The sequence below is a fragment of the Pteronotus mesoamericanus genome, unplaced genomic scaffold, assembly GCF_021234165.1.
Source record: "Pteronotus mesoamericanus isolate MK-2021 breed Mesoamerican mustached bat unplaced genomic scaffold, CSHL_Meso_final contig_78, whole genome shotgun sequence".
NCBI classification, from domain to species: Eukaryota; Metazoa; Chordata; class Mammalia; order Chiroptera; family Mormoopidae; genus Pteronotus; species Pteronotus mesoamericanus.
The window spans coordinates 3,885,830-3,910,678 of record NW_026555258.1 but is presented as its reverse complement, the minus strand read 5'-3'; the positions used below and the strand labels follow the sequence as shown (position 1 = coordinate 3,910,678).

General features: G+C 63.5%; 1 protein-coding gene across 1 annotated transcript; it reads right to left on the bottom strand.

Annotated features, from left to right (window-relative positions):
- Nucleotides 1–1,861: 1,861 nt before the first annotated feature.
- On the bottom strand, nucleotides 1,862–15,263 carry FAM78A (family with sequence similarity 78 member A). The gene is made up of 2 exons (XM_054584835.1): nucleotides 14,070–15,263; nucleotides 1,862–4,079 (listed from the first exon to the last, which is right to left on the bottom strand). Exons 1-2 carry the CDS (start codon nucleotides 14,390–14,392, stop codon nucleotides 3,551–3,553), a joined length of 852 nt encoding a protein of 283 aa, XP_054440810.1. The 5' UTR covers nucleotides 14,393–15,263; the 3' UTR covers nucleotides 1,862–3,550.
- Nucleotides 15,264–24,849: the final 9,586 nt, after the last annotated feature.

Genomic DNA, 24,849 nt, shown 5'->3' with positions numbered 1-24,849 from the left:
TGTTATGCAATTTCCTGCTGTGGTGTCCTCGAGGCAGGAGGCAGGAGGCAGAGCACTGTCGGGTTCCGGCAACGTGGGGGACCCAGGGGAGAGCCAACCGCGATGCGATGCCCAAAGCGAGTGGCCGTCCCGGTGGGCGGGCCCACCGACTAGGCAGCCCCTCCCCGAAGGGAATGAGCTGGCTCCCCGTGGGCGAGGAGAACCGACTCTGCACCAGCTACACACTTGCAGGGGTGGGGAGGGGGCAGGAAGGCACTTCCGGCCCGGGAGCCCAGGACGGGGTGAGCCAAAGGCACGGGGCCTGCGGAGTGACAGTCGTACTGAGCACCGGATGTTCGCTCCGCAGGGGTTGGGCTCTGGGGCCGGGGTGCCGTTCTGCAGCTGCCCCTTCCCAGGCGCACGGCCCCGGGCAGCCGCCCACCTCGGCTCTCCCTCAGCGTCCTCACCTGTGAGACAGGGACCCTGAGAACTTGCAGGTGAGGCAGCACCTGGGCGCCGAGAACACCATGTTCTCGCGGCGTCAGGTGGGAGGCGGCGGCTCCTCGGAGAACCCCGGTCTCCCACAGGGTAAGTGGGACTCAGCCTTGTGCCCCAACTCACACAGGTGGCCCCGAGTCCACGTGTTGCCCTCAGAGCGCCGCCCCCCACTCCGCATTCCCCAGGCTCTGTCGTCTGATTAGAAGACGGTGTGAACCGGTGGGGCCCCAAGCCCACACAGCCCCCTTCCTCGGCTGCCGGCCGAGGGTGGACAGAGCCGCGCAGGTGGTGTCACCTGGCAGCCACCTCTCCTTGCGAGGACAGGTGTGCAGGTCGGTGGGCAAGGGCCCTGTCTGTACACTAAGCCCCCTTCATGTGGGATCCTACTGTCTGCCAAAAAGCAGGGCTGCACCCCAGTCCTGGCGCCACCCCCAAGCCTGCCACCCCTCCTGCCTGTAGGGCACTGGCCAGGGGCACTTTGGGTGGGGACTGAGGTCCCAGGGCTGCAGACCCACAGAGGCAGCAGCAAGGACGTGGTGGCCCCCTCCCAGGATCTCCCGGGCCCTGGACACCAGGCCCCCAAAGCCTTTCACGGCCCTGGCCAGACACACAGAGCCGCCCCCTAAAACGAACCGCCGCTTCAGCAACAGCCAGACCCTGGCCAGCCCTACTTTAAAATTACATTTTATTTCTCTGTGAATATTTGCTTTTAGTAAAGGTTCATTTTACATTATCTTCCAGTCTCGTGCCTCCTGGTAAGTGCACTGGTTTATTTTCACAGTACTCTCCATGACCGCGGACGGTCCTTATTGCTGGACGAGGGTGTCCACACTGGGGGAGGGGACAGAGGGACGGGGGCCCCGGCTGGGAGCCCGGGGTCTGTGCTCCTGACACAAGGAAGGACGCCGGGGACCCGCCCCAAGCTAAACCCGGCACCTGCGGCCAGACCTGCAGCCCCTCCAGGGTCTTCAGAAACACCCGGAGGGCAGAGCAAGGGGCCTGGGGTGGGTGAGGTGGGGCCAGGCCCGTGCAGCGGTCCCCCTCCAAGCAGGCATGGCGCTGACCCCTGCTGAGAGGCTTCTCACACTCGCCAAGGCCAAGCTGGGGGGCTCTGTCCCCAAACAGCTCAGGACCAGCCTGCAGCTCTGCCCCACCCCTTCTACGCCAGGAAGAGCCCCTGAGCTGGGACCCCGCTTCCTGACCCCTGGCCAGGGCCCACGCCCCTCTGTAGTGCCAGACCTGAGTGCAGAGGAGGGCCACTCCGCCGGGAGGCCGGGTCCTGTCCTCGCGGCCGGACACCACACCCCGTTCCATCCGGTCCACCCCCCATTGCTCCCCTCCCTCAAAGCTAAGGACTCTCTGGGTGGCACTGAGGGCACCTGGCAGCTTCTAGGGGAAGGTCCCGGGCCTGGCAGGTTCCCGAGCACCAGGCCGGCAGCCAGCGGCGCAAGGCGGTTTGCCATCCATCCAGTCGCCCTCAGACCACCGTGCACCTCTGTCAGGCGTGGGGCTCAGGAGGGGGACCGGACACTGAGCACCCCTTGAATAAACACACTGTCCCGGAGACAACGGAGCAGAGCAGCGCCTGGGTGGCCGGCCGCCTCCTGTGTTGTCCCTGGGACTCCTGCAAGTAGCTCATGTGCAGCAGAAATGGGTTCTTTTTCTTATCTGACGGTTTTTCTGTGCTTGACTATCGCTAGTTTGCATGCGGGGCCCTGGGGGTCACAGCTGTGCATTTGGCAAGCGTGGAGGAAGGGGGCATCCGTCAGGGCAGACGCTGCTGAGACGAGGTCCCGGGGCTGCAGGGAGGGTGGCCCTCGGGGTCTGGCCACGCTGACCCAGGCCAGCTTCCGGAGCGGCTCTGATGCCTCTCAGCCCTGGGCCCACCCGGTCCCACAGGCCGGGCCCTGGTTTACTTCCCTGAGGACAGGCAGCAGGGGGGTATCTGCCGGCTGCCCCCCAGGTCCTCCCCGGGGGCTTCCTCCATGGCTGCCCCGCCTCCAGCTTGGCGGTGGCTCAGGGTTCATCTGCCCCAGAGCCCCTGGCAGGGGTGTCCCCATGGGAGGAGCCTGGGGGGGAGGGGGGGAGGTGCGCTTTTCTTCTCCCCTTTGAACTAAACCTGGGCTGCCGGCCCTCAGGGCGTTCAGGATGCTGGACGGCCAGGGAAGGACAGGGGCTGAGGATGGAGGGCGGAAACCCCCTGGGCTGGACCCAGGCCTCACAGGACCCTCCCTCCCTCCGAGACCCACCCACAGCAAGGGGACCGAGGGGAGAAGGTGCCTGCGGGGACAGAGCACACAGTCCTTCTCTGCAGGTGTGGGGAGGGGCTTCTACTCGGGCCCTTTAAGCAGCGTCTGTGGTTTTGTTTCTGCTGAAACGCAAGAATAAGCAGCTGGTTTTAGGTCTAAATCTGTGTCCCTGCCCTTGTCCCAAGACGCCCAGGAGGAGGGGGCTCAGGTCATCTCTCTCTCATCCCTGACCCAACCCCCCTCCCCTCTGGCAGAGGATGAAAGGTCCAGTAGAAAAGAGATCCTGCTTTCTCTGTCTGGTTCCGTTTTCTTCCTTTAAATTCAGCTTAAGGCAAAAGTTTGGCAAAGCAAGTCTACATAAGGCCGCGTGACGTGACGGAGGACGAGGGGGGCCGCCATGGAAGGGCCCGCGCTCGCGGGTCAGCAAGAGCGGGTCCGTCACATGCCAGCTCCTCCTCCTCCTCCCGCCCCTGAACCTCCTAAAGAGGCATTTAAAAAAAAAAAAAAAAAGGACTGAAAAGCAGTTGTGTCGGGGAGTCCGTTGCAAGTGAATGACTGAAACTGAGAGAAAAGGGGAGGGAAGGGGACCCCAGGGGACGCTGAAGGGCGCACGTGGGGTCGGTGTGTCCTGGCCGGGCCTCCCCCGTCCCCGCGCGGAAGCAGGTTCCGCCCGAGGGGGCGGGAGGCCATCCTGGGGCATGCGCACAGTGAGACCGCCGCTGGGCAAGGTAGAATGGTTGTATTTTGCTGAATGATGGGCGTCCACGTGGGGCTGGCTCGAGTGGCATCGTCCTCCGAGTCTACGCGGGCGGGCACCCCGGCCGTCACCGGTGCTTGGGCGGGATCACCACCAGCGGCTGCCCGTACTTGGGCCGCCACATGAGGACCTGAGCGTCGTTGGCGTTGGGCTTGACCAGGGCGCTGGGCGGGATGGGCTCGTTCTTGCTCAGGATTTTGGGCTGGTCCTGGGCAATGGGCTCCCGCAGCCGGGCGCGCTGGCCCAGGGGCCGGTTGGGGTTCACCTCGATGCTGAGCTGCATGCGCCAGTGCAGCGTCTGCAGGATGATCATGTCGTTGGTCGAGGTGTTGGTGGCCACCAGCCACGTGGTGAAGCTCTGGTCCCGGTAGATGTTGGTCAGCCTGGCCACGTTGCTCTCGCTGACGGGCACGGCCCACGTGACGCTGGGGTAAAAGTTGTCGTTCATGCTGATGATGAACCTGGAGTCCCTCCGGGTGGGGCCCACGATGGTGCACGTCTCCGTGGTGTTGCCGTACCAGGGGTAGTTCACCCCGTCCGAGTCGCTGATGGCCTCAATCTTGCCCTCCTGGAGGTCCGGGAGCTCCCAGCTGGACCTGAGGACGGGAAGACCAGTTACTCCGCCGGCCACACACGGGGCTTTTCTGCGCCCCTGCCCCCCAGGGGGCAGGCGGTCAGCAGACATCATACCTCACGGCAGGTGAACTGGGGCTCCCCCAGCATCGCCTCTCTCCCAACGCCACCCTGGTCTCGCGAGTGCCGTCCCACCGGTCTCCCCGAGACCGCTGCAGACGGGGGGGACCCTGCCCGTGAGGGGACGCGTCACCGGGAGGGCCTGGTGCGGGGGAGCAGCACGGCAGCCCTGACGCGTGCGGCGCCCCGCGCGCGGGAGGGAGATACAGGCTGGCCTGGCCCCTCCGGCCTGCACATGTCCCGCAGGTGGCAGCAAGGGTCTCTGTTGCTGCAAAGGCCACCAGGAGACTTCAGAGCCCAGTGGCCCTGGGGCAGCACATCTGGGAATGACCCTTGGCCCCCCACGGACCAGCGTGTGGCCTGGGGCAAACACCTGCCCTCCCCGCCCAGCTTCAGAGCCCTCACTCAGGGAAAGGGTCGCTGCCATCCTCCCCCTCCCAGCTCTGGGGCCTGGAGCGTAGGAACCGGCACCCCCAGAGCCCTCTGCTTAGGGCCCAGTCCCTCACCTCCGTGTCTCCTCCACTGGGCCCTTCCCAGGGCCACAGCCAGCGCCAGAGGCCTCCGGGGCCCTTCCTGCTGCTCCTGCCCACCCGGAAGAGGAAGCACCCTGCAGCCAGAATGTCCCCCTGCCCCTCCCCCCAGCTGGCTCGTCTTTGAAGCAGCAGAAGCAAGAAAACCTGAGCCCCACCCTCCGCCCCCAGTTCAAAGCGCAGCACTCAGCCCCCCGCTGGGCCAGCTCAGTGCGGCCTCCTCCACACTTCGCTGCAGTGCTCAGCCGCCTGGCCCTCAGCCCCTGCAGGCCTAGGGGCTCGGCCTCCCTGGGGCGGGAGCAGGAACCCCACAGGCCATGCTGCAAGTCCCAGCTGCCCCCGCCCTGGTGTGAGACCCCCTCAGAGGACTGGTCCTCCCTCAACCCCAGACGCGGACACATGTCCCTGCTGGCGTCCCTGGAGGATGAGGACGGGAATGTGCCAGCCCCGGGAGGGCGCAACGTGCAGGCCAGTGGTCAGCAGCTGCGAGCGCCACTGTTCTCGCTATTGTTTTGCTGTGACAGTAACTCTCAGACCTAAGAGGACGCCAGCCCATCCCACGGTTCTCTGAGGACACGGCCGCGTCAGGGGAGCCCATCCCTTCAAGGAGCATCCGGAATCAAGTGGGGGGGGGGCAGTCGGGGCTTTTCCCAGGGGGGCCACTCAGCAGCGGAGCAGGCCAGCTTGGCCCAGGCGGGTCCCCGGGCCCTGTGACACCCGCGCTCCAACCCCGCGGCGCTTGGAGAGCGGCACAGCGGCTCGGGCCAAGGGGCTCTCTGGGGGCCTGCTGCTTTACAAGCGCGTCCCCGTTCACGGCGCACCATTCCCAGCAGCCAACAGCGGAAACAACCCGCGAGTCCACGGACAGAGGACAGATGAACAACGTGTGGTCCGTCCACTCGGCAGAGTACGAGCCTTAAAAATGAAGGAAATTCTGGCACCTGCTACCACAGGGATGACCCCGAGGACACGATGCTGTGCAATAAGCCAGCCACAGAGGGACAGATGCTGCGTGATCCCACCTATGTGAGGTCCCCAGAGTGGGGGGTTGTGGGGGACTGGGGGCGGGCTGGGGAGCTGGTGCGGAATGGGGGCCGAGTGGGACCGAACAGGAGTGTGGGACAGACGCACAGCCGCGCAGATGTGCTTGATGCCGCGGAACTGAAAAGTCAAAACGGTAAATTTCATGTATAATCTTATCACAATAACAAAAATGCATTTCTCTGTTGAAATGTATCATTTCATGTTAGCAGCTAGCAACATCGCGGCCACTCTAGGAGGAACGGTTACAAAGGCGATTTTGCCCATTGTGGTGTATCTCGTCTTTGTTTTCTGTTTGTTTTGTTGAGAATCACAGCGCGGGATAACACCTGCCTAGCAGGCCGCCTCCGCCCTGAGCCGGGAGTTTGCCAGACTCCGGGGGAATCTGGGCAGCAGCTCAACAGCCTCGTGTTTCCAAAGTGCCCGCCAGGCCCCGGGATCTCGGGGCACTTCCAGGCTGCCAGGCTGCGGCCGCAGCAGCCTGTGCCGGCGCTGTTTCAGGAAGGCACCCACTGCTCCGCTCACGGTGGCCACGCTTGTTTGCAAAAGCTTTTTAAAAGGCAGAGAGGAAACTTGCAAAAGGAACTTTGCTCTTCTTTGGCCTTTCACTTCCTAAGAGCTGGCTTGTTTGGGGACTGGGGTTTAGGACCGCAACAGCCTCTGTCTGTCTGTCTGTCTCTGTCTCTGTCTCTGTCTCTCTCTCAGCCTCTGACCCCAGGCGCCATAGTCCCTCTCCTCCCCCAGCCCCCAAATGCCCAAGCCCTGGCTCAGTCACAGACCGGTGACGGTCCTCGTGAGCTGGCAGACAGCCGTGCCTCATGCGCGGTATTGCTCAGAACCGGGGCCAAGGGCATCTGTGTTCAAATCATCCCCAGCCAGCATGGGCTGGCTCTGGCCCCTGTGCCCGCCGCGTTCCCCTTGAGGAAGTGAGGGGGGCTGTGGGGGAGGGCACAGCTTCTGGGGGCACAGGCCAGCCCTGGACCAAGTCTCAGGCTGGCTCTGATCAAGTCACACATCCCTGGGTCTCCGTGTTCTCATCAGGGAACTGTGGGTAGCCCTACCCACCTTGCAAGGTCTGGGGGACGATCAAATGCTTTGATGTATATACTACCTGGTCCACGTGGACCAGAAGTACATACGGAAACTTCTGGAACCATATGAAGGAGGTCTCAGCAGTTGGGATCTGCCAAACCTGATTTGACCAGAAGCCTCTTTGACCTCACTTATACTTTCAGACTCCACAGTCTCCAGTTCGTTCTGGAACGACCTTGGACTTCAAGGCAGATCCTTAGCCCTTTGTCCCACAGGGTGGTGGGGTGAGCTCAGACCCAGGCCCTGCACACACTGAGCATCTCCCTGTTTGCATGGTGGGGACAACACAGGCTCTGATCCACAGATGCCACCAAAAGGGTGAGTAAGCAACAAGGCTCCCAGCACCGCGCCTGCGCACGAGCACTCAGCCGACAGGTCTGCCTGGAGGTGGGGCTGTGAATACGCACACATGCACCTGTTCCTGCCCGAGGTCACAGGCGTTTGCGCGCACACGTGCCCGCCCCAGGCTGCAGATCTTGGTTCCTCTCACGGGCCATGCCTCCCCACCGGCCCCCGCCATCCCAGAGCCTTCTGCCAGCAGCGGTGCCCCTCCTCCTCCCGTCCTGGTCGGCGGTACTCCGGACTCGGCCCTGGCATCCCCCGGGGGAGCCTGCCCCAACCCGTCCCACGAGGCCAGGGGCCCCGTGTTAGATCCACTCGGTCCTCAGCCTGCTGCTTCCTGCCGCCGATTAAATAATCCCACGATCCTTGACCTCCGGGACTAACACGGTGCCGGCCTGGAGCCGGGGGGCAATCCGTGTGGGTGGCCTGGATCTGACTGTGGGCAGGGCCGGAGCCCCATGGGGGTCTCAGAAACGGGTTTAGCTTCACTCAGAGGACCTTGGCCCAAAGCTGTGTCGGCCGGTGCACCTCCTCACCGGGCGTGGCTGCAGCCAGCAGCACCCCGGCCTGGGTCGCGCCACAGCAACGGCTCCCAGAGCACGTCAGCCATGCCAGGCACCCTGGGTACGTACACCTGCCCGGGCCTCTCCTCAGACCTGGGGACGTTAGAGGCCTGGCCCACGGTCACATAACCAGGAAGCCGCCAGGCCAGGACCCACAGCCTGAGCAAGCTCGTACCCCCTGGCCTCCAGCGGACCCTCACCGAACGTACCCACGCACTTGTACACACAACGTACACACAATCACACACACACACACACAGAGGCTCTGAGCAGCACGCCCAACTGAGAACAGGAGTCTGAAGGGACTACAGAAAGGCCTTCCCTGGAGGCTGTGCTGAGGGCCACCACAAGGGCTGGGGACGGTCGCCTTGGGGCTCCAGGCCCGGCCACCAGTCCAGGCTGGCCCAGTGCAAAGGCCTCTCGGGGGAGGGCGAAGGCCCAGGGAGGCCCTTCTGTGGCCACTGCAGAGAAAGCCGGGCGGGGGGGCGCCGGGGCCTGGGCTCCCCCCAGCACGGACCACGCTGGGCGCTGCCGGGCGCTGCCCCTGCCGCGGGAGAGGGGTCGGCCCCGCTGGCTGCACCGCCGACTGGCCCTGCAGGTCCCGGAGCTGGGCTGCCGCCCGCACTGGCCTCCTCCCCCTGGGCCGCCCCCCCCACCCCCGTCTCCTGGGTGGTTTTCCTTAAAATCAATCACTCTTTTAAAAACTCAATTAGATGTAGCTTTTCCTGAGAAGCACCTTTGAAATAACAGGTTAAATCTGCTAGGGATATATGTGGGTTTTTCCTGATACATGTGGAAATAAATGTGTTGCTTTGGATGAAGATTCCCCTTCAGCTTCAATGGCTCCACCGTGGCACTGCCCTCGTCCCCCAGCTCCCGCCGGCTGCCCTGGGAAGCCCAGGGCCTGCGACCCACGCCCGGGGCTGCCCGGCACCCTCGCCTGGGCCAGCCAGGCCTCGGGATTATTCCACCTGGTGGTCGGTAAAACTGTTTTATACAATTTGCAGAAAGTCCAAATTTTGTAAAGCTCTGCAGTTTTACAGAAACTGAGGCCTAAAAGCCTTTCCGAACCAGCCTGCGACCCCGTTGACTTGTGTCCCTTGCGGCGCCCTCCCCTCAGGCTGACCCCTCCCACGAAATGGGCCACCGGGCACCTGCCGTCTGAGGGTGGGGCCGCGGAGCCCCCCTCCTCCCCACCTCGGCCCCTGGGTTCCGCCCGCCACACCCCGGGGCCCTGGGGCAGGGCCCTGTTAGTTTCCAGCTATAAAAGCTGTGCGTTTTTTTTACCCCCCCAACACCAGCCCAGAGAGGTGTACAAAATAGAACCGAAAGCCGTCTCTTCCGTGCTGCCGACCCTCCCTGAGGTTACCCACTGCACTGCAGGCTGGTAAACATCCTTCTAGACCTTTCCCTCGCCCACTCACAGTGTAAGTTCCCATTTTCAGGGGTGTCTTTTTAACCAAGATCGGTCCCTACCCTGCAGAGATTACAGCTTTGTTTTAATACAACCTATAACCTAGTCATTTTCCCTGTGGGAGCCACTGTAGGTCCACCTACTGATCTTGTCCATTTTGCCCAGATGCGATGGGCAAAAGAAACGGATCTCTGTATCTAATTCATTCCCTTGACCGCGCCAGCCGCCCACGCCTTCTCGCACGTCTCCAGGAACAGCCGGCTTTTGTTCTGGGCACTCGGAAGGTGAGGGTTGAGGCGATCACTTGGCCAGGGCTGGCCCAGGGGGATTTCTCTCTGGGCTGGCAGTCCCCTGCCACTTCCTGCCACCCCAAAGCCTGGAAGCGAGGACTTCCCTCTCCCACCCCCGCCTCCCTCGCCCCTGCCAGGGCCCAGCAGATGGGGGAGGCCCCTTCCGGTTGAGGGGAGGAAGCAGCATCCTCAATTGTTTTGTGCAGGGCCTGTGGCTCCGGCTGAGGCTGCAGGAAGAGGCCACGTGGTCACCAGGGCCATTCCCCCGGGCCTGTCCTCAGACCTGCTGGAGCAAGTGGCTTTGGGGCTCGGGGCTGCTAGCTCCTTGCTCGGTGAGGCCCTTGGGAAATCACAGAGCTGGCCGGGTGTCGGGCACATCTGCCCCTCTGCCCAGCTCCGCCTCCCCAGCCTGCGGCCTCGGGTCCTCCAACACTGCCCCGCCTTGAATCCCGTGATAGCAAATGTCACCCCACCTTCTGGCTCGAACGCCCCTCAGAAGTCTCACCACCCAAGGCTCTCGCACTGTGGCCAGGTCCGTGAAACCCAGCGCAGGAGACAAGCGCGAGGCCGCGAGGACCGTAACACAGCAGGCTGCGGGCTGGCTCTGCCGGCGCCGCGCAACTACTAACGCGTTATGCATAGTTGCGATGTTGACAGCTGCCGCGCACGGAGCCTTCGGACGCCCCAGGCCCTGTGCTAGGTCCTCGTGGAGCCTCCCCTCCCGCCGTCCCCACATCCCGCACGAGGGACGCGCTGTCCTCCCGACTTCAGAGATGGCCGCAGGGAGGCCCGGGGCCCATGGTTGCTGCCCGGTGGGACCCACACCCCGCTTTCTCCTCCGCCCTCCCACACACCTGCCCTTTGGCAGGCCTCCGAGCCAGACGTGGACCGGGGCCTGGGCCCTGGCCGCGGGCCAGGTTCCCTGGGGGCCCCAGAGGAGGGCAAACCAGGGACAATGTGAAGTGTCTCCCACACAGGCAAGAAACTGTGACTTGTCACTTAGAAGACTATGCCAGCTGACAGGTGGCGGTGGAGGAATGGCGGAGGACGGGGTTGCGGAGGCAGGTGTCTCCGGCAGTCTGGGGGCGGCTTTTAAAGCAGCGTGCGCTGGACCCCAAGCACACGGAGCCTTCGGAGGCTGGCGCAGAGAGGCTCACCTCCTCGCAGCGCTCTGGGAGCGCCACGCTGTCATCCCGCCTCGCGCAGCCCGGAGCCAGGGTGCCGTTCTAAGTCCTCCTGGATTAGAGATCAGCCTCAAGCAGGGAGAGCGCTGGGGGGATTATGGGTTTCGGTTAAGCCCTGGGAATTAATATGGTGAATACAAGCCCATTTGGACAGAACAGAAACCCTAGCCTGTGCCACCTGCCTGTGCCCGCCCCAGGCCACTGAAACCCAGCATGTGGGTCTCATCTTAATGACTCCCACTGTCCGGGCCTAGTCCAGCGCTTCGCAACCAGGGGTGGCTGCGCACCCTCCCAGGGACAACCGGCAACGTCTGGAGACATTTCTGGTTGTCACAACATGGGGCTGGGGGACTCCTGGCATCGACTGGGCGGAGACCAGGGATGCTGCTCCACATCCTACCATGCGCAGGACGGCCTCTGGCCTGGGCAAAGCTGGGGGCCAGCTTGGGGCAGCTAGAGGTCTCTGGGCAGCCCCACCGGCTCATCGCTCCTCTCTTTCTTTCGTGTTACAGGGCTTAAAAATAGGAAAAAGAGTAGTTCGGGGTAAGGATGATGGGAAGGGTCTCTTACACCCCATTCACGCACAGCCAGGCTTTTTCTAAACTAGCCCTTCCGTTCCCCGGGGCCCTGGGTGAGCTCAGCACTCTGCTCACGGACCGGAGGGACTGTCACAACGAACCGCACTGCTCGGTGACTCTTAATGTGGTCTTGTTGATTAAGGGTAAGTCGAACAGCTTCCAACCTGCAGCATTTTCCCTGGCAGGGTCGTCACCTCCACCTGTCCCCTCACAGCAAGACACCAGAAGGCAAGGAGGAGCCGTCTGCCAGACGGCAAAACCGCAGCTCCGAGGGGGGACCTTCCAAGGCCCCAGAGCCAGCACTGGTCAGTCATTCTGACCCCATTCAGGGCACGGACCCTCCCAGGGAGCCCCAACCTCGGCCCTTTCTCTGGGGCCGACTCCCCTCCCAGCTGGGGTTACGGACCCCGGAGAATGGGGCGCGGAAACAGAGGGCCCAGGGCCCAGAGAGGGGTCCCAAGGAGGGGAGGGAGCCAAAGCAAGCAGGAGCAGAGCAAGGAGGCCGGCCTTCAGCCCCTCGAAAGCTCCCATTATTCACAATTTCCACGATTTCCAAATTTCTCCCAGTTGGGGAGCGGCCCCCTGTGAAGGCAGGAGGCCTGGGCTGGCGCTAGAGGGACCCACGTCTGTCGCCTGTCGGATCCTGAGGTTTCAGCCCCGATTCCCAACTCACTACCGTTACCTCACCCCCAACCCCGGCAGAGAATTATCATCACAGTAACGAAGACCGATGTGGGCGGCGAAGGCCGCCTGCGTTGAGTATTTGACCACGGCCCCAGCGTGGTGCCGACTGCTTGATCAATGTCATCTCCTGTCGTTCTCGCAATAAGCCAGGGCACCAGGACTAGCAGGCCCCGATTTGCAGAGGAGGAAACCCAGGGTCCGAGTGGCTCCGGCCACAGCCTGGAAGGCGGCAGGGCCTGGACTCCCGCCCAGATCTGCTCGGCTGCAGTCTGGGCGCGCCCTGGTCTCCTCTGACCAGGAACCGAGGGCTGGCACAGAGAACGAGGCCACCTCGGGCCTCCTGACGCGGGCCTGCCTGCGGGGAGCGCGCCTGGACGCTCTCAGAGCCTCCGAGCGGAGCACGAGGCCTCGAAGCCCGGACACCCTGCGCACACGGGGAAGGCCAAGGTCCTGAGCCGGGCCTGGCCCCTCCCCACAGCACAGCGCTCCTGGCTCCTCAAAACAGTCCCCCTCATTCTCCACGGTGGTCTTCCCCCAGCGCTCACATTTTCCCGAGTTCTGGGGGACCCTGCCTACCCCGCCCCAGAACTCCTGCCGGGGAACGGGCTTAGCCTGAGGCCCCTGGCAAAGCCTCGTGTCTTGCCAGTTGGCCCGGATGCCTTGCAAACCCTGACAAGGCTTCGAGCTTAAGGCTTCTCAGGGGAGGTTCACACCAAATAACCAAGACTCTTGTTTCCCTTTTGGAACTGAAAGTCCGCCCCCGCCATGCTCCCCCCTCCACCCGCCGGGATCAGTAGCGGCTTTGGGGAATCAAAGGGCAGGGGCGTGGAAGTCAGTTGGAGGGAGGAGCCGATGCGTGTCCAGGTAGGCCGCACATCTCCCCTGGGCGACCACGGTCACACCCAGGTGTTAAGTGTCACTGTGGTCCTCCTGTTGCCTTTGTAACTTAGCATCATTTAGCGGAGAAGCCGTAAGACCTGGCGTCCTCCCAGCCTCCATCCCTTCCTCACCCCCCTCTAATCTCAGGTGGCCCAGGGCGCCCCTCGATCAGTGCAAAGTTCCTATTCCCAGGGAAATCTTCTCTGCTATTTACTTGCAAAGCCAGGATGCTGCACAGAACGGACGCTGAGAGAGGCTACGGGAGAGTGTCCCCGGCCAGCCCGCTCAGACGTGACCCGGTGCCTGGCAACAGCAATTTCCACCGCCCTGGCGTGGGGGGCCTGCACGTTAGGTCTACCCTTGCCCTTTCCACGCCCGCCTGGGGTCACCATCTCCAGCTCAGGGAACACGCCAGAAAAGAAGGCCCAGGGTCCCAGTGTCCTGCCCGGAGATTCGCACTCTCCTGGGAACATTCCTGGAGACCAGGCTGGAGAGAAGAGGCCAGTGGGCCCCTCTCGGCTGTGAAGGCCCCCGCTGAAGCCCCCACACGAGGCAGCTGAGGTCTCCTTAAGGGGCCTCCTGCCTTGGAGAGAGAAAGCACTGCACCGCAAAGCACACCGCGCTTCCAAAACTGGCTCTCCTCTCACACAGAACGCAGCTGGTGACAGCAAAGCATTCCCCCGGGGGCCTGAGTCGGGGCTGAAACCCCACAGCGCCGTGCGGAGAACTCGGGAGGCTCCAGGGCCCCGTACTTCCCTGAGTACCGGCCACGTGGGCTCGCAGAGGCCTGAGCCTGCGGGGGCAGTGGAGGGAGGTGGCGAGCCTCCGCTGCTCTGGTGGCCCACACAGCATGTCCGTTTTACCAAAGAGGCACCTGGTGGAATACTCTTTCTTTCTTTCCTTCTTTCTTTTTAAATTGAGTTGAGAGAGAGAGAGAGAGAGAAATATCGGTTTGTTGTTCCCCTCGTTTACACATCCATTGGGTGCTTCTCGCATGGGCCCTGGCGCAGGGACCAAACCGCAGCCCTGGCGCACCGGCCGACGCCCTAACCACCTGAGCAGCCTGGCCAGGGCTCCTCTCCTCTCTTAGCATCTTCCAAGCAAGGACACTGGAACCTCAGGGACAGCGGTAAGGAGGTCCTAGAGCCATGATCTCCGTCTGAATCAACAGGCAAACCCTCTGAAAGGACTTCCGGACGTTCCGAAAGCTCCCCTTCACCCCTGGTGAGGCCCTGACCCCCGCCCCAGGCCGCCAAGCCCCCCCCCCCCCCACGCTGGCCTGGGAGCAGCACTCACATGCCCTGCTCGCCGTACTGGTTGTAGAACTCCATGTGGCTGCACGCCTGGATCCAGCCAACTATCCAGGTCTCCTTCTTGGGGATGGGAGGCATGACCACCTGGGCCGAGGCACGGAAGTGGGGCGTCCGGTAGCGGAGCACCACGCTGGAGGACTCATCGATGCTGGTGGGGACAGGGTCAATGGAGGCTTTCACATCGATCACTGTGATGCCTTCCCGGAAGACTCTGGCTTTGCCCCCGATGCTCTGGATACAGCCCATGGCACGCAGGACCGCTCTGATGTCCAGGGAAGGCCAGCAGTCCCAGAGAAAACGGGGCATTGAAAGGGCGGAGGCTGCAGGGCCCAGTGCAGACGGAGCTGCTCTCCAATTTCAAATCTCAAGACCGATATCCATAGGATAGAACATTCACTGAGTAGCGGGCGTTTGCGAATCACTACCTCAGGCCTGTTTAGAAATAAGGATTTTGCTGCATTTCGAGGGTCCCGAGTTCTTTCTTCTTATGCTAGCAGTGGACAAAAGTCACCGATATTCTTTGGGTTAAAAAAAGAAAAGTTTGGATGTTAATGGATAATCATGTTGTTCAGATATCCAGCCCTTCCGTGCCTCACGCGCGGGGAACGCAGCTCAGAGACGCTCCCTGAAGTCTTCGGGGAAGAAGGCGAACGCCGGCAGACACATAAATAAGGAAGGCTCCGTCCCCGGCGCAGCGCCGCCACCCTCGCTGCAGAAGACCGACTTCCTGCCCTCCTGTCTTCCGCACGCGCTCGGGACACGCACCGGCCTCTCGCCCAACGGGGCCGAATCAATGGAAGGGCAGTTTCTGTTCAGTCGGCAGAGGTCCCGTCTCCCTCGAGGGCGAGCGCCGACCCGCGGCTTCCTGGAGGCGAGCGCCGGGCTCCGGCCGCCCGCGAGGTCCCCGAGCAGCGCGGCGCAGCGCGGGTCCGGGTCGGCGCCCAGTGGCGGGCGCAGGCCGACGCCCCAACGAGGGCGCGCCGCGTCCCCTTGTCGCTGTCTCTGTCGCCGCCCGCTGTCCGGGGCTGCAGGGCTGTGCTCGAGCCGCCGCCTAGTTCGCGCCGCTGAGGACCTGGTGGGAGGTGGAAGGGACAGGGCGTCAAGGCCCGCCTCAAAGTTGAGCCTAACTTTGCAGAGGGGGGGCGCACGGGGCGGCGACGCGTGTGCACGGGGCGCGGGCTGCGGAGCTGACAGCGCAGCTCTGGGCGGTCTCCCCGGAGGTGGCGGCCCCCCCTCTCGCCCGCCCCGTCAGTGGCAGCCGCACGACCGCGCGCACCAGCGAATAATCGCCGCCCGTGACATCTCCGCTGACACCCTCCCGGCCCGGGGGTGGGGTGGGGGGCGATAGCCTGGCACTGCAGTGGGCCGTGTGGACTTGCCGGCCCTCGCACTGCGCCCGCCGCCTCGCTGCCAGCGCCCTTTCCCCAGCCCGGGTCTCTCCGGCCCCCCTATGGGCGCAGTGCCACCCCTGCAGGCCAGTCTGATCGGGCGCGCGCGCCCTTCTCGGGCCGGGATCCCCCGACCCTCGGAGGGCTCAGTGCCCTAGTCCCGCCGCATTGGGCGCCTCTGTCCCCCTCTCGTCAGCCGCGATCGGCCTCGAGTCCCCGCGCGTCCGGCGCGCTCGCCGCCGCGGGGCAACTTTGGCGCGCACGCCCCCACCGGGGCGGCGCCGGCGACTCACCTGCCCCTCGGACCAATCCGCGTGCCCGGGCCGCCGCCCTCCGGCCGCCCCTGACCCTGCCGCGGACACCCCCACCCCCTTCCCGGGGCAGTGTCCTTTGGCTCTACTACGGTCTGGGGCCGACGGGGGCGCCCCCGGCCCCCACGTCCTCCTAGTTCGGGGCTGCTGGGGGTGGCCGGGGGCGGAGGGCTGAGGCTCGGGGCTCTCTCGCCCCCACCCCACGCGCCTCCTTTATTTTATGATCATTGTGAGCGTGCTGTCGCCGCTCAGCCCCGCCGCCGCGCCGCAGCCGCCTGGCGCGCCCCGCGCTGCCTTGCTCTGCAGCAGCATCGGAAAGGCAACCAGGTCAAACTTTGCAGAAACTCAGCCCCTGCGCCGGCCTGGCCCCGCGTCCGCCCGCAGCCGCCGGCCGGCGCGCAGCGCAGCGCACGCAGGCACCGCCGCCCGCGCTCTCTGGCCCGGCGGGGATGCGGTCCGCAGGCGGCAGCGGCGGGCGCCGCCTCCTCCTCGCCGCCCGCCCTGCTCTACACCCTCGCTCCCCGCACCGCCCGCCCTCCCCCCCGGTAATCCTCTCCCCCTCTCCCCCCTCGCTCTCCCTCTCTCTGCAGCTGCTGGGAGAGCTAAGCCTCTCCTCGCAGAAACGACATTTCCTTTCTGGCAAGCCCGGGGAATTCTGGGTAATGTAGTTCGACTTGTGCCTCGGGTCCAGGTGGGCTGCTCCCTGTGCCCTTTGCACTCGCTCGGTTTCCGGGACTCCGGGCACGCGGGGAAGAGCCGCACCGCTCTGCTATGCGTGGCCGCGCTATAGGGCCGTGGCTCTGGGAGGCTCCAGGGCCGGAAGGGTCGGGGTAGATGAGTTTGGGAAAAGGGTCCCTGGATTGCTCCCCCTGTGTCGGGCCGCAGGGCACTCTAGCAGTGATCAGGTTTGTTGGTCCCCAGCTGCGGAAGTGCTGTACAGCCTCATATCTGCCACCATCAGCCACCCTGGGCAGGAGACCTATGCTGTGCATTTCACAGAGCAGGAATCCAAAGCCAGGAGATTTGCCCAAGGCCCCACCTTGGCATGTGTCCCAGCTGAGGCTGGCACCTGGTGGTCTGAGCACAGGCGTTCACAAGGGCTTTGAACCTGGAGGCGGTGGGGGAGGGGAGAGCTACGAACCTCTCCAAGTGTCCTTGAGCTGCAGCCTCACCCTCACCTGGGGAAAGGCCAGGTGGTTTGTGACATCAGAAAAGCTTGCAGCCACCTTAGAGCCTTGTCCTCTCCCTGTGACTCTCACATCCAAAGGGGCCCGCAGCCGGGCCCACGGCGGGTGGTTCTGGCCGCTCCCGGTGTGTGCTGGGGAGGGCAGGGACCAGGGGAGTGGGGGTTCTGGCCACACCGAGGTTTCTTCTCTGATGAAGGATCAGCCACGCTGATGACCCTTCACACGCCCAGCACCAGCTCAGGCCACAGGAAGTGTCTCATTGTACCCAGCCATATCCCTGCCCTCACCCCACTCACTGCCACGGGCCCTCACCCCGCTGAGGGACAGGGTGTCCCTGTCCAGTTCAGCAACCAGGTAGCTTCTTCCTGGTCCCGCTGGCCGAGACCAAGGCAAGGCGTCTCTCATGACCTGCTGACTGCCAGACAGTAGAACCCCTGACAGCACGGGTCTCCTAAGGACCCGCGACATGTCCACTTCCGGGAAGAAGCTCTCCCTGGCCTCTCAGCACACAGCAGCGCCTCCTTGCCACGCACTTATGGCCCCCGCAAAACACCCCGGCCCCGGGGGCTCCCTGTGGCCATCCGCACCCCCGTGGTCATCAGGTAATTATTATGCTATTCAGTGTCTACATAGATGAGACAGTAAATCTGGGGGCGTCCCTCTCATCTGCCAACACCATCAGCCTCTGGAACAAAACAGACCTCATTAGCCAGGATGTCCCCAGACGGTGGGGACACTGTCCTGGTGAAAAGGACCTGAGTGCTCCATGGACATGTGCCGAGCTGCACATCCTTCTCCTTTGACCTGGAAAGGACAGAGGCCAGGGCCCAGACCCACTCACTAAGTGGCCAAGCCCCTGAAGGTTATTTCCTGGGGACAGGCCCCCCAGGCGCCCATGGCAAGTGACGTTCCTCCGTGCGGGCCTGGGCCAGGTGAGGCGATGGTGGAGTCTCCACCACCTGCTAGGTGCTGCCTGGGCGAGCACTGTCTGCCTTATCCTTCACCTTGTTGCCAGGAGGTGGGGCTGTACAGGCAGAGAGACCCAGGGGTTGCGGGGGTGCCCGCGCAGATTGGGCCAAGCCTAAGGCCTGGTCACCTCCTCCAGACATGCCACCAGCCCCTCTGAGCCAGGAAGGAACTGATACCGCGAAGCCCTGTCTGGACAGTTGCACTGGGAGAGGGTGAGGGCTCTCGAAAGACCGAAGGCCCCTGTCCCTAACCTCGGCCCCGGAGCCGCCTCCCCTTGCTCGTCCCCTGTGATGCGATACAGTGTCTTGGGCTAGTTGGAGGGCGAGCTCTGCAGGGAAACGGCCCAGGCAGCGTCCGCGGGCCGCTGGCCGGGCTCTGAGCCAAGGACCGGCTTGCCCGGGGGCAGCCCTGAGAGACAGCGGGCCCGGACGGGCTCCGCTCCACGTGCACCCCCAGCCCCGCTCGCGCTGGCCCTCCAAGGTTCTGGCTGCTGCCTCGCGCTCGGCACTCCCTGGAGCCCCGTGGGCGCTGGGCACAGACCCGAGGCTGTCTCAGCTGCGTGGGAGGCCCAGGACGCAGCCACGTGAGTGCGAGGCGCTGGCATCTGCAGAGCAGAGGACGGAGGCCTCCATGGGAGGGGCGCCCACCGCCATGGGGACCCTCCCAGCTTCCCCGGGACCCCTCCCCTCCCCCAGACCAGAGCCTCCTCAGACTCCTCTGCCCTGAAGGCACTAGCCGGCAGGTCGGAGGAGGGGGTCAGGAAGCGTGGCGCCAACCCCCCCCCAGAGCAGGACCCCTCACCGCGGCAGCACGGGAGCTTAGAGCTGTCGGTGGGAGGACGAGGTCCCTCGACTCCCGGCATCGGCCCCGGTGCTGATGGCCCCTGTCCTGTGCTAGGTGCTCAGGAGACACTGGGGAACACGGCCGGTGCCCGCGCAGGCGGCAGGCGTGGTCCCCCCCGGCACGTGCATCCTCGTGGGCCGGGGAGTGTCAAGGAATCACTCCAGGAACGATGAAGAGAGGCATTAATTAACATGAATAATAAATAGGCGCGGGTTCATAGTCAAGCGGTTGTGAGGAAGTATCGATCGCTGCCAGTCGAGATGCCAGTGAGTCAGCCGTCCTGATGCGCGGGTGGCCAGGGCTCAGCGCAGGGGGAGGCGGGTGGCGGATGCGTGTTCCCGGCGTGTTGGTGTGAATGCGCGTGTCGGAGGAGGGTGGAGGGAGCGGTGGTGTGGGCGTGTGTGGCAGTGTGGGGCTGTGTGTCCTTGTGTGGGAGGGCATGTGTGACAGTCATGTGTACTATGTGTGCAGTGTGTCCCGGTGAGTGTATGTGCCCAGGCGTGGGTGTGTGTGTCCGTGAGGGCGTCTGGATGTGTGTCCACGCGGGCATGTGTGTGAGGTGTGCAGTGGTGTGGCGGCGGGCGAGTGAGTGGGTCTATATTGTGTATGGCGGTGTGTGCGTTGTGCAAAGATCTGTGTGAGTGTGCGTGCGTGCATAGCACGTGTGTGTGTTCTGGCAATGTGACGGCTCGTACAAGCGTGTGGGCGTGGGTATGAGTGCATGATGGCCTGTGTCCATGGGTGTCTGGGGAAGGGGGTGTGTGTCCATGCGGGCGTGTGGCCATGTGTGCGATGTAGGTGAGCGCGTTTGTGGGCGTGAGCAGGTGGGATACGAGTGCCTGCGTGCGAGAGTGCGCTTGTCTGCGACTGCGCATGTAGGTGTGTTGGTGTTATTTTTGGACTGGGGGTCTGTAAGGTGCCTGGCGGATGGGGAGTCCCATGGCCAAATCAGGTCAGTAGGCGCTGGTGAGGGACGGCTTGTCCCCACCTGCTTCACAGGGCAGCCTCTACCTGAGCACCCTCCCCAGGGACGCTCGGGACCCTCTGCCCCTCCGCCGGCTTCCCCAGGGGAGCCTCCGGCACTACAGTTCGGAGCGAGAACCGCGCCCCCCCCCCCCGCGCCACGACCCTCCGCCCAGAGGAGGAGCTGAGGCCAGCGGAGACCCAAGGTCAGGCGGCAGCAGCGGGGGAGTGCACGGGGGGGCCTGCTCTCCTGGCCGCCCCTCCGCGCCCTCCCAGCCCAGCACCGTGCGGTGAGGTTCCGCGTGCTGGCGGCCCGGGAGGACGCCCGCGCGCTCCCCTCGCCGCCCCCACCGCGCTGCCGCAAGTCGGCGGGCTGGGTGCGGCCGGCCGGGATCGGGTGCGGCACTGGGAGTTCTCCAAGGTGCTAAAATAAACCCAGCGAAGGATCAGGTTTCCCGACCGAAATAACCCAAGAGCTGCCTTGGAAATTCAAACTGAGAATGCGATCCGCCGGGCCTCCTGGGGTGGGGAGGCCGGATGAAAAACGCTCCGCACAGGGCTCCCGCCCCATCCTGGCAGGGGACCCTGCACTGCCCCCGCCTCCGCCTGTGCCCTCCAGCTGTGCCTCCCCCAGGGCGGCTGCCTGGAGTGCAGCGTCTCACCTGCTCCCCCACCTTCCCTTCTGGGGTCATTGCCCCAAATAACAGGTCTCCTCTTGGCCATGGGTCTTCGATGGCAAGGTGTGTGGTAGATTAGAGCCCAGACTCCAGAGTCAGACAGCCATCCATTCAATAAGTGCTTCCGGGGCACCTACTGTGTGCCCGGCACTGCCCAGGCCCCAGGCTCATCCGTGAACCAATAGATAGCAGTCCCTCCTGTTGGTTGACGCTCTGCTAGGAAGACAGAGGCCATGAACACACAGAGAGTAAATGAGTGTCGCATTAGAAAGGGCACAGGCCAGGGAAAAGAGCAGAGAGGGCAAGGGACGTTGGGGTGATGTTTGAGCCCCGGGGTCCCCCATGAGCACACTTGACTGCCCAAGTAGAGTCCCTTTGCCTCTGAGCTTCAGTGTTCAAATTTGTGCAGTGGGGACTTAAAGCTCGGCTGTGACATTGCTGTGATAGCTGAGGGACAGGCACTTAGCTCCAAGGCTGGCTCAGAGCAAGTTCAGGACCAGGGGATGGTCAGTGTGCTTAGGAGCAGCAGCAAGTCTGTCTGACCCATTTAAGACAACACAGAACGAGCGCCCGTGATGTGCAAGCTGCTCTGGGTTCCTCGAAGCTGTCAGAAGCCTCTCCTCCTCTCAAGGAAGAGCCATGCACCAAGGGCCTGGGGCCGAGGCCGGGGCCCAACTCCTGGCCGGCCTCTGGCCTGGTGTGGCGCCTCACGCCCCACTGCGGCCCTTCCGGCCAGGGACTGCACTGGAACGGAAGGCTATGCAGGCCAGGGGCCAGGTGGGGCCGTGGTCCGGGGGCCCAGGCGGTCTTCAGGCACAGTGCCGCCCGAGTCACAGCAAGCCTCAAAAAGTGTTCCGTGAGTGAACGAGCAAGCAAGCGAGTGGCAGACGAGTGACAAGCGGGCAGGGAGCGGAGCAGCTGCGGGACGCGCGGCCAGGGTGACAGGCTGCAGGGCTCGGGGACAGGGGCCGGCGGGCCCGCGTCCCAGCTCCGGCCTTCCAGCTGAGCAGCCCCTGCTCTCTGTCTCTCTAACGTGGCGGGAGGGGGCCGGACGTGCTCTGCCTGCTGGAAGCGTCCACAGCCGAGCCGTGTTCTCCCAGGTCAGGCGCCCCGGTGGGAGGCTTGGGCTTGCCCCTTCCGTCTCACGGGGACGCACCGCGCAGCTCTCTCACTCGCACTTGCCACGTGAGCCGCTTACACTCTGCGTTCGCGCACAGGAGTGTGTGCAGGAGGGTGGCCACGCCAGAATCGTTTTAATACTTACAAAACGGAGTCTACAGGCCCAATCATGACGAATCGCTAACATGAAGTATGGTCCATCCACGGGACAAAGTGACAAACAGCCATTGAAAAATAATAGGTTGTCATGGAAACATGGCGAGGTTTATATTTGTCAAGTGAAAATGGTAGGTTATTTTTTTAAAGGCATATAATACAATGGTATTTTAAAATGCATGTCTATATATGAGATACACATGTCAATAGATACAGTTTTTTAAATGACTTGATTTATTTTTGGAGAGAGGGGAAGTGAGGGACAGAAACATTGATTGGTTGCCCATTGCACGTGCGCCCCAACCGGGGACCTGGCCCGCAGCCCAGGCATGTGCCCTGACCAGGAACTGAACAGGTGACGCTTCGGTTGGCGGGACCCACTGAGCCACAGCAGCCAGAGCTGGGTCTAGCTTTTCAATGCATTGCTTCTGGTTATTGAAGAAATACTTGGTGGTTGTAAAATACATCAGTAATCGGGAACGAGGCACGTGAGAACCCCCCGGAAGCTGACCGCCTCGTGTTAGCAGACCCAGTCTCCAGGCAGCAGGACAGCACTTACATTATCTGTGTGTGTTGACTTTATGGCAGCATGTCTGTGACGTTCTGAGAATAAGAGACCATAAGGCTATTGGTAAAATTACACTGTCTCATAAACTGGCTGGTTCCTTCATAGGCATCCCCCGCTAGACGGCAGGACAGGCTCAGTGACGGTATCGACGGAATGAATGAATGAATCCCAGGACTCCCGAGAAGTGGGGTCGTGTGGCTTGCTGTAGGCGTTCACAAAGCGATGGCACCCGCTCCTCAGCTGCCTGAGAACGGGACCAGGGTCACCTCACCCTACAGAGACAGGGGCAGGTCTCAGTGTAAGCAAGCCCTTCACACCACCCTGTCACCTGCCCCCTGAGGGGACAACACGGGCCAGGAGGACTAGGACGACTTGCCTGCCGTCGCTGAGCCAGAGGTAGCAGAGCCAGGCTTTGAACCCGGGCTGCCCCGCTCCAGAGCCAGCTCCAAGCCGCTCCTGGCCCTCCTAGGACGGAGCCCTCAGGATCTGCCGCAGCCCTGGCCAGGCCAAGATGCTGACACGTCTCCGGGTATTAATAGGCTCCATCTGGCCAGGCTCCTCAGCCCGTCCTGAGGTCAGCCCAGGCCATGGGCACCACCCGGGGAGAGCGGGGCAAGTGCCTGGTGGGGAGCAGAGCAAGCACGCCCAGGTCCCTGTGGCCTGAGGCCCCCGTGTCCCTCCCCAGCGGCTTCTTGGGAGTCGGACCTGCCCGCTTCCGGGCTGGAGGCCTGCAGCCTCTGAGCCTCAGCATCCTCATCTGTACAATGGGGCTGATGTCGCAACTTCCCAGGAAGGCTGGCTCCGTGGTTTATAAGCTAAGGCGTGCGGAGAGCTCGGTACACAGCTCTATATCCACGCATCTCGTGCGTGTGTTTGTGTGCAGCTCTGCAGGGGCCAGGATGAGGCAGCCTGCGTCATCACGCCGCACCCAGGCGGGCTGGCGGCTGCGACAGAGTCTGGGATGTCCTCCTCTGTGGCTGCATCGCAATGGAACACTCGGGAAAAGGAATGCCAAGGAATCCGCAAGGAACCCCAGGCTGAGGGCTCCTGGAGTGGGAGACTGTGCCACCAGATATGGGGTGGGAGCGGGATCCTGGGTCCGGGTCCTTCTGAAGGGGGCACGCGGAGGGGAGGAAGCTGCGCCTCGCTTGTGAGGCCAGGTCAGGTCCTAACCCACAGCGCCGCAGGCCGGCTCTGCGGCCGGGGCCCCCCTCGGCCCCTCACAAACGTCATCTCGTTGACCTCACGACAGGCCTTGCAAGGTGCACGGTGCATTCCCAAGTGACAGGTAGGGAAGCCGAGGCCCAGTGACTTGCTCAAGGCCTCACAGCGGGCTGGCGGCCGGAGCCCCAGGCCGCCCCTGCCCTGCCTGACTCTGGAGCCCATGGGCTGGTTCCCTGTGGCCAGAGGGCACTCGCCCCAGGCAGCACCCGGGCCTTGGTGCCCAGGAGGCTGCGGGGCGGGGAGGGGCGGGGCTTCAGGGGCAGGCTCCACGAAGGAAGGGAAGCCACAGGCTGCCACCTCCATCCCAGCTGAGCAGAGAGGCCTCGGCTGCCATGGATAGTGAGACCACAGCAACCCCTCCTGACCCTTCCGGTCGCTCTCAGGCAGGGGCTTCCCCTCGAGCCCAGGCCCAGTCGGCCCTGAAGGGCTGCAGGGACCGGGTTCCCACAGTCCCCGGGCGGGTGCAGGGCGGACTTCTCCTCCACGGGGCCCTCTCGGTCTGCCCTCTCCAGGTTCACAGCCTCTCTTGCCCCTTCACTCCGGGCACCAGCCCCAAGGGCCCCCTGAGGCCTCATCTGGGACAGGCTCTCCCTTGCCCAGGGCCTCCAGCCGCCCTTGCTCCTGGGGCGGGCGGCCCTGCACAGAGCCAGGCCAGCCCGGAGCCCTGGCTCTGTTCCTGCTCCTCGTCTGCACTCTTGCAACCACGTCTATGTCATTCATTCGCTCCCCACCGAACGTGAGCTTCCCGGGGACAGGGGGGTGGTCTTTCCTTTGCTGCCAAGCGCCAGGGGCTCGGTGACTATTCCTGGGCTGCCTGACGCCATTCCCGTGCCCCTGCCCTTCATGAAACGAAGGCAACCTCCAAGGGGTTGCCTCCGAGATCTGCTGCCAACCCATGAATGTGACCGTCCTCCTAATGGAAAGCAATCTTACAAATTGCCATTTCATTGAACTATGATGAGCTGAAGCTCAATTCAAGACTGATCACAAAGGAAGAAAGGCCAGCCTGCCAGCTTAATGAAATGCTCTCCCAGAGGGGAGGGGCTACACCTGGTCCCCACGGACCTAAGAGGATGCTTTTAGTAACATCATTCACTCCATCTGGTGCCCAGAGAGGCCTTCAGCCGGGGCTCCGCCTTCCAGTCCATGGGACCACATCCAAGCCACCCCGGCCAGTGGCGCAGGCAGGCCTGGCTCGCAGGGGCCTGGCCTGCTCCTAGGGAAGATGGTAAACGCAGGGCTCAGCGCGGAGCCCACTCTTTGGGCCTCTGGCTTGGAGCACAGCTGAGGACTACATTTCCCAGAGTCCCCCAAAGCCTGCGGACCAAGCCATTGGAAGATTTAAATAGCCCAGGCCG